This window comes from Gastrolobium bilobum, unplaced genomic scaffold, assembly GCF_033153095.1.
Source record: "Gastrolobium bilobum isolate Gb01-03AN ecotype WA unplaced genomic scaffold, APGP_CSIRO_Gbil_v1 utg325122, whole genome shotgun sequence".
NCBI classification, from domain to species: Eukaryota; Viridiplantae; Streptophyta; class Magnoliopsida; order Fabales; family Fabaceae; genus Gastrolobium; species Gastrolobium bilobum.
Window position 1 is genome coordinate 1 of NW_026900110.1, and position 13,689 is coordinate 13,689.

The 13,689-nt window shown below is 35.0% G+C and overlaps 1 protein-coding gene and 1 pseudogene across 1 annotated transcript; both read right to left on the minus strand.

Moving 5' to 3' along the window:
• Window positions 1–2,512: 2,512 nt before the first annotated feature.
• LOC133295353 (DEAD-box ATP-dependent RNA helicase 38-like) lies at window positions 2,513–7,567 on the minus strand. The gene is made up of 5 exons (XM_061494181.1): window positions 7,340–7,567; window positions 6,961–7,254; window positions 6,112–6,339; window positions 3,834–3,899; window positions 2,513–3,085 (listed from the first exon to the last, which is right to left on the minus strand). The coding sequence occupies exons 1-5, from the start codon at window positions 7,565–7,567 to the stop codon at window positions 2,513–2,515; spliced, it is 1,389 nt and encodes a 462-aa protein (XP_061350165.1).
• Window positions 7,568–8,140: 573 nt separating this feature from the next.
• LOC133295352 (DEAD-box ATP-dependent RNA helicase 38-like) lies at window positions 8,141–12,430 on the minus strand (annotated as a pseudogene).
• Between the last annotated feature and the right edge of the window lie 1,259 nt (window positions 12,431–13,689).

A 13,689-nucleotide genomic window follows, 5' to 3' on the forward strand; every position in this document is an offset into this window, starting at 1 on the left:
GCAAGTAATATATATATATATATATATATATATATATATATATATATATTTTACATGTATTTATATTTTATTTTATCTTTGATAATATGCATTTATATTACATTAAACTGGAAAATATTTTTATTGTATCTTTTATTAAATTTAATAAAAAGTAATATAATTAATTTTTTCATTTTATTCTCTTGATTATTGACACTTACATTCTAACATTTTTTATTTTTAATAAAACAAACCCTTATATAAAAAAATATTCTTTAAACTAATACTTAATATCATCTAATTCTAATTTAAATAGATAAAATATCTGAAAATTTTATATCTTTTCTACACTTTTTTAAATTATATATCACATCTAAAAAATTATGTGATTCTAATTTGAAAAATTTCAAAAGTTTAAAAATAAACCCTTTTTTAAAAACAAACCCTTTTCTAATTTAATTTATATCTTGTTTAAATTATATATTTACAAGTTTTCAAAAACTTTTTTTAAAAGATTTAAAATAATTATTAAAATGGAGGAATTGAAAGCATATTATCAACAATGAAAAAAAAAAGAGAGGAAACGTGTAGATATAGACTTATATCTGAAAAGCAGATGTGTGTGACAGCCAAAGAGAAGTGTACGGGACTGCAAGGAGTGTGACAGCAAAGAGATGTGTACGTGGCAGGTGTGCATGTGACCTGATGACTGATTCAAACTTAAAGTTTTTTTTTTAAAAAAAAAATTGGCTGGCTTTTAAAGTTAAATATCTATTTTACCCTTCATTTATCCTTCCTTTTTCCCATTATACCCTTAAATGATAATCTAATTTAATAAACACAGCCACCGTACTTTCAGCGTTTCGTCTTCTCCATTAACGTCTGCAACTCTTCTTCCTTTCCCTGTAGCGGCTTAATAACGCTGTAAGAGCTGTTGGCCGCCACTGCCGCCACCGTACGCTACCGGCCTCTACCGGAAACTGTGGCGTCGCGGTTCGAAAGTTGCGGCTGGGTGCCGCAACCCGCACCAGAACCGCTATCGCGCGCTATAGCGCCGCTATTTCAATCATAGGTTTTAACTCATGATAATATATATCTTTTTCTAGTTAGTAATTACTCTCTAGTAAGTATTCTAGAGATCCTAGGACCTAGTTTTAGGTTCAGGGAATTGTTATGGTTTACTGAATTAGTATTGTGATTTTCTTTTGTTTTTTAAAGCAGAGGTATTCGCAGTTCGGGTTCTAAATATGTTGTGCCCTAACTTGCTTAATTACTGTAAACTTTGCAGGATGGATTTAAAGATGATTCCCTGAGGATAATGAAAGGAATAGAAAAAGTCAATTCTAACTGTCAGGTTTGTTGAACTCTTTCTTGCGTAGTGTGCTTGTGTGCATGGCATTTTCATCCATCCAAGAAATTCTGGCATAGACTTAGTCTACAAGTTGCATAGCCTAAGCTAAGTACACACTTGACACATCGTCATTTTACATTAAATAACTACATGATATATGTGTCAATCACCTACTTTTAAAATGATAATGTATTAGTTTATGTTTTGGTTTTATTTATATGACTTGTGTAGATCAAATCTATGCAAGAATTTATCAATCCATAGGGACAGCACATCCATGTATACATGTTGTTTAAATTACCGTCACCCATCCTTCAACCTGTTCGGGTAGAACACCTGCCAATTCATTTGCATAGATATGAAGATTGAATGTTAATTTGATTGATGCTAATGGTTTGCTATAATTTAATTTGAATCTATGTAGAAGGGAATTATAACCGTTCCTTGTTATTTTTGTGCACCATACCATTTCGTGTGTACTTAAATGAACATTTTACCAAGATTGGTTGCTTTGTATGTGATTCAAATGTTGTGTGTGCTTGTATGTGATGTAGTTGTTTTTTTAGTTTCTTTTCTTATCTAAGAAGATTTTGATTGACTTGTGTATGTCTAGGTTCTTCTGTTTTCTGCTACATTGAATGACATTGTCCAGAATTTTGTTTGAGGACAGTAAGCAGGATTATAATACACTTTTTGTGAAGGAACTATCTTTAGATGCCGTAAAGCAATATAAAGTTCATTGTCCTGATGAACTCTCTAAGATTGAAATGAAAAAAGATTACATACTCGAAATAGGAGAGAATGGGGCAAACTATAATATTTGTGCGCACAAACTACATAAATCACTTTTGTGCACATTTGTGCGCACAAGAAATAGTGCAAAAATGTTACATAAATCACTTGTTGTCGCTCCCGTCGCCCCAAGTAAGGGAGTCGACAAGGGAAAAAGGAAAGTGGTGAACATTGTTAAAAGGAAGGTCCGGTCTGCAGCGGACATTCCTGCCGAGGAGCTTGCTAGGAGGACTGGCGGCCCGGTTATTAAGGATGTGCAGGAGAAAAGAGTTTGTCAACCCTTCGAAATGCACCTGAAGTTATTCCTCCTAAACCAACGTATTCTGGAAGGAAGAGGGTTGCTAGCGAGGATTTAATATCGCCTAAAGGAGCTAAAAAGGGTTAGTCTGGTCAATCAGGGTTTTCAGTCGGCTCCACCCTAACCGTTTTAGCTCCTTTAGGCGAGCTTAAATCCTCGCTAGCAACCCTCTTCCTTCCAGAATACGTTGGTTTAGGAGGAATAACTTCAGGTGCATAAGGGTTGACCGCCAAACTCTGGGCATTCTCCTGCACATCCTTAATAACCGGGCCGCAAGTCCTCCTAGCAAGCTCCTCGGCAGGAATGTCCGCTGCAGACCGGACCTTCCTTTTAACAATGTTCACCACTTTCCTTTTTCCCTTGTCGACTCCCTTACTTGGGGCGACGGGAGCGACAACATGAGCGACAACAAGTGATTTATGTAACATTTTTGCACTATTTCTTGTGCGCACAAATATTATAGTTTGCCCCAGATTCTCTCCTATTTCGAGTATGTATTCTTTTTTCACTTCAATCTTAGAGAGTTCATCAGGACAATGAACTTTATATTGCTTTACGGCATCTAAAGATAGTTCCTTCACAAAAAGTGTATTATAATCCTGCTTAACTGTCCTCGAAACAAAATTCTGGACAATGTCATTCAATGTAGCAGAAAACAGAAGAACCTAGACATACACAAGTCAATCAAAATCTTCTTAGATAAGAAAAGAAACTAAAAAAACAACTACATCACATACAAGCACACACAACATTTGAATCACATACAAAGCAACCAATCTTGGTAAAATGTTCATTTAAGTACAGACGCAATGGTTATGGTGCACAAAAATAACAAGGAACAGTTATAATTCCCTTCTACATAGATTCAAATTAAATTATAGCAAACCATTAGCATCAATCAAATTAACATTCAATCTTCATATCTATGCAATATTATTTGATTGAGCATGATGTACTACGTAAAAAATTCCTCATACTTTTTTCTGTTCTTATAAGATGAATGAATCACTTTACTCTTTTAAATATACTTCACAAGTTGCACAAGGGCTCAGGGAGAGCATGACCTTCCATGAATTGGCAGGTGTTCTACCCGAACAGGTTGAAGGATGGGTGACGGTAATTTAAACAACATGTATACATGGATGTGTTGTCCCTATGGATTGATAAATTCTTGCATAGATTTGATCTACACAAGTCATATAAATAAAACCAAAACATAAACTAATACATTATCATTTTAAAAGTAGTAGATTGACACATATATCATGTAGTTATTTAATGTAAAATGACGATGTGTCAGTGTGTACTTAGCTTAGGCTATGCAACTTGTAGACTAAGTCTATGCCAGAATTTCTTGGATGGATGAAAATGCCATGCACACAAGCACACTACGCAAGAAAGAGTTCAACAAACCTGACAGTTAGAATTGACTTTTTCTATTCCTTTCATTATCCTCAGGGAATCATCTTTAAATCCATCCTGCAAAGTTTACAGTAATTAAGCAAGTTAGGGCACAACATATTTAGAACCCGAACTGCGAATACCTCTGCTTTAAAAAACAAAAGAAAATCACAATACTAATTCAGTAAACCATAACAATTCCCTGAACCTAAAACTAGGTCCTAGGATCTCTAGAATACTTACTAGAGAGTAATTACTAACTAGAAAAAGATATATATTATCAAGAGTTAAAACCTATGATTGAAATAGCGGCGCTATAGCGCGCGATAGCGGTTCTGGTGCGGGTTGCGGCACCCAGCCGCAACTTTCGAACCGCGACGCCACAGTTTCCGGTAGAGGCCGGTAGCGTACGGTGGCGGCAGTGGCGGCCAACAGCTCTTACAGCGTTATTAAGCCGCTACAGGGAAAGGAAGAAGAGTTGCAGACGTTAATGGAGAAGACGAAACGCTGAAAGTACGGTGGCTGTGTTTATTAAATTAGATTATCATTTAAGGGTATAATGCCCGTACACTTCTCTTTGGCTGTCACACACATCTGCTTTTCAGATATAAGTCTATATCTACACGTTTCCTCTCTTTTTTTTTCATTGTTGATAATATGCTTTCAATTCCTCCATTTTAATAATTATTTTAAATCTTTTAAAAAAAGTTTTTGAAAACTTGTAAATATATAATTTAAACAAGATATAAATTAAATTAGAAAAGGGTTTGTTTTTAAAAAAGGGTTTATTTTTAAACTTTTGAAATTTTTCAAATTAGAATCACATAATTTTTTAGATGTGATATATAATTTAAAAAAGTGTAGAAAAGATATAAAATTTTCAGATATTTTATCTATTTAAATTAGAATTAGATGATATTAAGTATTAGTTTAAAGAATATTTTTTTATATAAGGGTTTGTTTTATTAAAAATAAAAAATGTTAGAATGTAAGTGTCAATAATCAAGAGAATAAAATGAAAAAATTAATTATATTACTTTTTATTAAATTTAATAAAAGATACAATAAAAATATTTTCCAGTTTAATGTAATATAAATGCATATTATCAAAGATAAAATAAAATATAAATACATGTAAAATATATATATATATATATATATATATATATATATATATATATATATATATATTTACTTGCATTTGTTTTTTATATCTTGCTGATGAAAAGAGAGGGAAATCTTGTTTTCTTCCCTCGTCTTTTTCATCATTTTCTTTCCGTAGACTTTTGCTAAGAAAAGAGGCAAATATGGTTTTCTTTCTGTAGTCATCTTCTTTCCCTCTCCTATTGTCCTAAAAGACATTGATGAAAGTAATGAATGGTTGGTGGGAGAAGTGGGTGAAGATGCAGAAAATGAGTTTGTTTTTGATGATGATACATTGACTTGGGGAGATGTTGCTAATGTAACTGGGGCTAATGAGCCTATAACTTACACTAGGCAGCATACTAGATTCAGGAAGGAAGCTGCCTCTATGCCATCAAGCTCTAAGGGAATAAGGGATGAACAGATTGAAGAAGGTGATAACCAAGAAATAGAAGATGAGGATGAACAAATCTACAAATTTAACACTAGTGAAGAAAGTGAGGGTGGAGAAGAACAAGGCTTTGAAGAAATGTTTGATGATAATTCTGATTAGTTCTTTTCCTTCTTGACTTTGATAGAGCAATTTGTATTTGACTCTACTTGGATCCTTTATGTTCCTAGAATATTATTAATTTAGTTTCCTTCAATGAACTAGTATGTTGCTTCCTTTATGTTCCCTTTAATCCTTGTTTTGAATGTGTAGTATCATACTTTTCATTACTTATTTCCTCCTATTTTGGGTGATTTCTTATCTTTTAGCATTTATATAGCATTAATATATGTGGTATAATTTATTATAAGTATTTATATGGACTTCACAGTAGCGGTTTTACCGCTACCCGCTATACCGCTATAGCGTTTTTGGGGTCGGCCGCTACCGGCCGCTACCCGCTATTTAAAACTATGGTTAAAACAAGCGGTCTACTAGTGCACTCTTCCTCTTTATCCATCATTAAAGGAGGAGAGTCACAACTTACCATTTAATTGTAACTTATTCTATTAAAAAACAAGGGTGTTGCCAACTCCCCAAAAGATTGTAACAATAATAAGCTCAGGGAGAATGATAAGGCTATGTGCTTGCCTAGTCCAAGGACAATGAAACCTCAAATTCTAAATAAACAACATTTCATTATCACGATAGAATTACCTCAGCAAGCATTTGATCAGCCTCATCAAAAACAAGAATCTTCAACCTTGTCACCCCAAGTTTCTTATAAGCCATCCACTTATTAATCGTGCCAGGGGTCCCAATAACCACTTGAGCCATAATCGGTGCCTGTTTCGCTATCGGCAAAGCATCACTACTGTCTGCTGGTATAGCACATTCTGAGCTAATCCCCATGTACTTTCCCATCTTTCGGAGAACTTCAGTATTCTGCCACACAACACAATAATCATCAAGCTACAACTAACACAGTCACAAATCACAATGTTCGATAACAGTGATTAACAAACGAATAAAAAAAAAGGAAAGTTCACCAATGCCGGTTTGTTTTAGAATCATCTATGGCCCAATGTTTTTTATCACATATGTCCCATTGATTTGTAAAAAATAAAAAAATCACGAGGAAAAGTTCGATAACAGTGATTAACAAACGAATAAAAAAAAACAAACAGGAAAGTTCACCGAAGCTGGTTTGCTTTAGAATCACCTATGACATATGTTCCATGGTTTGTAAAAGTAAAAAATCACGGGAGCAGATAAAAAAACATATACTTTTGCAAACCACACGAGTGATAAAAAATAATCAAAGGCATAGGTGATTTTGCAGTAAATGGTTTGTTTTAGAATTACCTATGCCTTGTGATTTTTTTTTTCACATATACCCATGTGGTTTGTGAAAAAAAAATTACAGCTGCATGTGTGATAAAAAACATAACTTTTTGCAAATAGACATATGTGATAAAAAAAACAACGGGATATAGGTGATTCTAGTAAACCACGCAGGGCATTGCTGAGCTTTTCCAAAAAAAAAGAAGAAAAACAGAACCTTACCTGAATAGCCAACTCCCTGGTTGGGCAGATGCAGAAAGCTTGAGGAGCCTGCAACTTTGGATCAACTCGACTAAGCATACCAAGAAGGAAACACGTGGTTTTTCCGGAACCGTTATGCGCCTGTGCGATCAAATTCCTATTCGAAGGATTCAAGATCATAGGCAAGGTTACGTCTTGGATCTTACTAGGTTTATGGAACTTCATCTCCACGTAGAGTCCCTTCAAAAGCTCCAGTGAGAGATTCAATTCTTCGAAGGTGGTAGCTGACATGTACGGAGTGTCGCTGGACGAAACCTGCACCGAAATTCAAAACCCTAAACCGTCAATTTCTCGCCGAGAAAGAGAGAAAAGAGAAATCGAGAATGGGGATCGAACCAACCGCTTGGATGTTGGAGTCTTCAGGCTCGTCCAAGAACTTGGGAGAAGGCTTCTTGTTCTCGTCGATCGTTAATCCGTCGACGCTGAGCGACGAGGTTGCTGTCTCGGAGATCGGCGTTGCGTTGGTTTCTTCATCTGCTTCGTCGACCCAGCTCTTAGGCGAGGAAGCCGGCGCAGGCGGATGAGCATCGCTGGCGGAGGAGGTTTCGGCGGTGGATGGTTCTGCCATAGCAGTAGACGAGAGTGAATGAAGAGTAAAAAAGGAATATAAAATTCGCAGTTTCAGAGGGAAGGAGAGGGTAATGGATTGAGCCTTTGGCAGTGTGTGAAGAGTAATTAAATAAAATAGATACATATACTACTAATATATATAAAGAGAGAGGGTGCTAATTTGGAAAGATTTTCTATGGATTGAAATTTTAAAGGATTTCGTAATTCCAACGCAAAAAAAATCTACTAATATTTAATTATGATTTTGAAGGATTGAAAAAAATCACTTAATATTTGATTAAGAATTTAAAAGATTATTTTTGAGTGTAGTCAAATCCGGTGGTATTCAACAAGTATTTTAAATAAAGAAAAAAAATCTTGTGATATCAAAATATATGACGATTTTAGTGAATTTTCTATTAATGTAAATTTTATTAGATTTTTTAGTGAGAAATAGAGATATGATGTCTTTTTTACAATCTTATACTAACCTCTATGTTTTCTTAAGCTCAACCCCCCGAACTCAGCTGTTAAGGACTCAATCTTGCACCCTTTCTGTACCAAGTCATCATGTTGGGTAGAACAACGGTTGTCAACAGCAAGAGTAGCCTCCCGGATCCCTCTCGGATAGCTTCAGGATCTGCACTAACGAAACAGCCGCAGGCGTTGAAGTTCCTTCGACAGTCGCCATGACAGGTACCCCCGCCCTGTCCGGAGTATCGACCACCACCATGTCATCACCGCCAGGGGCGTCCGAGAAACTCTCCATGGCAAACGAGAGACTACCACCTGATTGACCAGACTCAGTCGGCTCCACCCTAACCGTTTTAGCTCCTTTAGGCGAGCTTAAATCCTCGCTAGCAACCCTCTTCCTTCCAGAAGCCGTTGGTTTAGGAGGAATAACTTCAGGTGCAGAAGGGTTGACCGCCAAACTCTGGGCATTCTCCTGCACATCCTTAATAATCGGGCCGCCAGTCCTCCTAGCAAGCTCCTCGGCAGGAATGTCCACTGCAGACCGGACCTTCCTTTTAACAATGTTCACCACTTTCCTTTTTCCCTTGTCGACTCCCTTACTTGGGGCGACGGGAGCGACAACAAGTGATTTATGTAACATTTTTGCACTATTTCTTGTGCGCACAAATATTATAGTTTGCCCCAGATTCTCTCCTATTTCGACAAGTGATTTATGTAACATTTTTGCACTATTTCTTATGCGCACAAATATTATAGTTTTCCCCAGATTCTCTCCTATTTCGAGTATGTAATCTTTTTTCATTTCAATCTTAGAGAGTTCATCAAGACAATGAACTTTATATTGTTTTACGGCATCTAAAGATAGTTCCTTCACAAAGAGTGTATTATAATCCTGCTTAACTGTCCTCGAAAGTAAATTATGGACAATGTCATTCAATGCAGCAGAAAACAGAAGAACCTAGACATACACAAGTCAATCAAAATCTTCTTAGATAAGAAAAGAAACTAAAAAAACAACTACATCACATACAAGCACACACAACATTTGAATCACATGCAAAGCAACCAATCTTGGTAAAATGTTCATTTAAGTACAGACGCAATGGTTATGGTGCACAAAAATAACAAGGAACAGTTATAATTCCCTTCTACATAGATTCAAATTAAATTATAGCAAACCATTAGCATCAATCAAATTAACATTCAATCTTCATATCTATGCAATATTATTTGATTGAGCATGATGTACTACGTAAAAAATTCCTCATACTTTTTTCTGTTCTTATAAGATGAATGAATCACTTTACTCTTTTAAATATACTTCACAAGTTACACAAGGGCTCAGGGAGAGCATGACCTTCCATGAATTGGCAGGTGTTCTACCCGAACAGGTTGAAGGATGGGTGACGGTAATTTAAACAACATGTATACATGGATGTGTTGTCCCTATGGATTGATAAATTCTTGCATAGATTTGATCTACACAAGTCATATAAATAAAACCAAAACATAAACTAATACATTATCATTTTAAAAGTAGTAGATTGACACATATATCATGTAGTTATATAATGTAAAATGACGTTGTGTCAGTGTGTACTTAGCTTAGGCTATGCAACTTGTAGACTAAGTCTATGCCAGAATTTCATGGATGGATGAAAATGCCATGCACACAAGCACACTACGCAAGAAAGAGTTAAACAAACCTGACAGTTAGAATTGACTTTTTCTATTCATTTCATTATCCTCAGGGAATCATCTTTAAATCCATCCTGCAAAGTTTACAGTAATTAAGCAAGTTAGGGCACAACATATTAAGAAATCGAACTGCGAATACCTCTGCTTTAAAAAACAAAAGAAAATCATAATACTAATTCAGTAAACCATAACAATTCCCTGAACCTAAAACTAGGTCCTAGGATCTCTAGAATACTTACTAGAGAGTAATTACTAACTAGAAAAAGATATATATTATCAAGAGTTAAAACAAGCGGTCTACTAGTGCACTCTTCCTCTTTATCCATCATTAAAGGAGGAGAGTCACAACTTACCATTTAATTGTAACTTATTCTATTAAAAAACAAGGGTGTTGCCAACTCCCCAAAAGATTGTAACAATAATAAGCTCAAGGAGAATGATAAGGCTATGTGCTTGCCTAGTCCAAGGACAATGAAACCTCAAATTCTAAATAAACAACATTTCATTATCACGATAGAATTACCTCAGCAAGCATTTGATCAGCCTCATCAAAAACAAGAATCTTCAACCTTGTCACCCCAAGTTTCTTAAAATTCATCCACTTATTAATCGTGCCAGGGGTCCCAATAACCACTTGAGCCATAATCGGTGCCCGTTTCGCTATCGGCAAAGCATCCCTACTGTCTGCTGGTATAGCACATTCTGAGCTAATCCCCGTGTACTTTCCCATCTTTCGGAGAACTTCAGTATTCTGCCACACAACACAGTAATCATCAAGCTACAACTAACACAGTCACAAATCATAATGTTCGATAACAGTGATTAACAAACGAATAAAAAAAAAGGAAAGTTCACCAATGCCGGTTTGTTTTAGAATCATCTATGGCTCAGTGTTTTTTATCACATATGTCCCATTGATTTGTAAAAAATAAAAAAATCACGAAGAAAAGTTCGATAACAGTGATTAACAAACGAATAAAAAAAAACAAACAGGAAAGTTCACCGAAGCTGGTTTGCTTTAGAATCACCTATGGCATATGTTCGATGGTTTGTAAAAGTAAAAAATCACGGGAGCAGATAAAAAAACATATACTTTTGCAAACCACACGAGTGATAAAAAATAATCAAAGGCATAGGTATTTTGCAGTAAATGGTTTGTTTTAGAATTACCTATGCCTTGTGATTTTTTTTTATCACATATACCCATGTGGTTTGTGAAAAAAAAATTACAGCTGCATGTGTGATAAAAAACATAACTTTTTGCAAATAAAATAACTCTTAAAATCACAGGAGCCACATATTAAAGGGAAATACAAGCTTTTTAAACACCCAAAAATTTTAAAGAAAAATTTGTTGCATGAATTTTAAATTCATCTTCAAGCTGTGCTTAAAGTTTCAAGGCAATGGCAATAGTATATGGAGACTTTGAGTTCGAACCGCCATTGCTCAACTTTCTTTTTTCTTGCTCTGTGAGTTTGTGGTTATAATTGAAGTTGAACATGTTTGTGGTCAGCTGTCGTTGTTCTTCCCTTCGTATTAGAGAGATGTTTCTCTCCGTTTCATGATTAACAAAAATTAACTTGTCTAAGGAAGAAATTTTAGATAAGTATGAAGGGCTGAAGGCCATGCTTTGGAGTTAGGAAGAAATCAAGTGAATACATTATCAACCAATCTTAAATATTAAAAGGTTGGATCATGGCTAGTAAAAGTCCAATTGCCACCTTTTAACTTCCCTTATAAGTGAGATGAAGTTAATTTTCACGCTAGAAGCTGCTTTTTTTCTTTCTTTCTTTTTATCCGGTTTCGGATTTGAATCTGTATCAATAACTCTAAAATATAATTCAATAAATCTCAGTAGTTGTTGAAGATGTTAAAACATAATTCAATAAATTATGTTAAAATATAATTTTCACGCAGGGCATTGCTGAGCTTTTCCAAAAAAAAAAGAAGAAAAAAGAAAAACTTCTAGGGCTCTCGATCAGATATCCCTTTGGAGGGATATAGCTTTTCTTCCGGAAGTATGGGGCCACCACATATCGTATCCAGCTATTGCATTCTTAGTTATGGGTTATTTAATCCATGATAGAATAAGATTATATGTCGATTTAAAAAAGCAATGTCTTAGAACCTTACCTGAATGGCCAACTCCCTGGTTGGGCAAATGCAGAAAGCTTGAGGAGCCTGCAACTTTGGATCAACTCGACTAAGCATACCAAGAAGGAAACACGTGGTTTTTCTGGAACCGTTATGCGCCTGTGCGATCAAATCCCTATTCGGAGGATTCAAGATCATAGGCAAGGTTACGGCTTGGATCTTACAAGGTTTCTGGAACTTCATCTCCACGTAGAGTCCCTTCAAAAGCTCCGGTGAGAGATTCAATTCTTCGAAGGACGAAACCTGCACCGAAATTCAAAACCATAAACCGTCAATTTCTTGCCGAGAAAGAGAGAAAAGAGAAATCGGGAATGGGGATCGAACCAACCGCTTGGATGTTGGAGTCTTCAGGCTCGTCCAAGAACTTGCGAGAAGGCTTCTTGTTCTCGTAGATCGTTAATCCGTCTACGTTGAGCGACGAGGTTGCTGTCTCTAAGCTCGGCGTTGCGTTGGTTTCTTCATCTGCTTCGTCGGCCCAGCTCTTAGGCGAGGAAGCCGGCGCCGGCGGATGAGCATCGTTGGCGGAGGTGGTTTCGGTGGTGGATGGTTCTGCCATAGCAGTAGACACAAGACCGAGTGAAAAGTATTCAAAAAAAAAATTAGCAGTTTCAGAGGGAAGGAGAGGGATTGAGCCTTGCCGTGAAGAGTAATTAAATAAAATAGACATATACTACTAATATATATAAAGAGGGAGGGTGCTAATTTGGAAAGATTTTTTATGGATTGAAATTTTAAAGAATTTCGTAATTCGCAAAAAAAATCTACTAATATTTAATTATGATTTTGAAGGATTGAAAAAAATCACTTAATATTTGATTAAGAATTTAAAAGATTATTTTAGAGTGTAGTCAAATCCGGTGGTATTCAACAAGTATTTTAAATAAAGAAAAAAAATCTTGTGATATCAAAATATATGACGATTTTAGTTAATTTTCTATTAATGTAAATTTTATTAGATTTTTTAGTGAGAAATACAGATATGATGTCTTTTTTACAATCTTATACTAACCTCTATGTTTTTTTAAGATTTCTAATTGCAAAGTTTTTTTCTTCTTTTGGCGGGTCTACCCGCTCGAAACCGGGTTTCGCTAGGAGAGCTTCATCAAAGCTAAAAAAATAAATTTTTAAGCGATTTTCATCACAAAACAACACAGAAATAACAATCCAACAAAAGTCTAACCTAATCCATCTCAAAAACATTAGATTTTTTAGAGCTTTTGAAAATTTAAAAAATGATTTTTCAAGTTATAGGTCGCGATTTTTCTTAGCACAAAAAGGTATAATTTTTTATTAAAATCAACATATTAGACAAATCTAAGACCACTTATAGGCTTTAAAATTCCATGTAGAATTGAATTAAGAAGTCAAAGTTAAGCTTAGGCCATTACTTTGCTTATTTGCAATTTAGTCCCTAAACTTTCACATATTTATACTTTGACCCCTAAACATTATTAAATTTCATTTGTGTCTAACTTACTTCATTTAGCATGAATTCTATTATCACATTAATTCTCATGCTACTTCATTCATTTACTTACTAAATTTTGCATCAAATGCTTACTTAGTTCAAAATTAACATAGACTAATAATTAATATTAATTTAATTATATAATTTCAATATTTCCTAATGAGGGTTGTTATAGTTAATGTATAAGAGATAAAGGTAGAAAGGGCAAAGTCAAGAACATAAGGCGTGGTTAAATGAAAAAAAAATGTATATACATAAAAAAAAAAATCTGATTTCTAAACTTATAGCCACTTTTTCTGCATTTAATCTCTTCCTTTAGCCATGGTAGTGTTTCTTTAGTGAAGAAT

Coding starts and splice junctions, on each gene's coding strand:
- LOC133295353 (XM_061494181.1), bottom strand. CDS start 7,567: ATGGCAGAACCATCCACCGCCGAAACCTCCTCCGCCAGCGATGCTCAT. Junction 7,255..7,339: donor AAGACTCCAACATCCAAGCG/GTTGGTTCGATC, acceptor ATTTCGGTGCAG/GTTTCGTCCAGCGACACTCC. Junction 6,340..6,960: donor CCAGGGAGTTGGCTATTCAG/GTAAGGTTCTGT, acceptor GTTGTGTGGCAG/AATACTGAAGTTCTCCGAAA.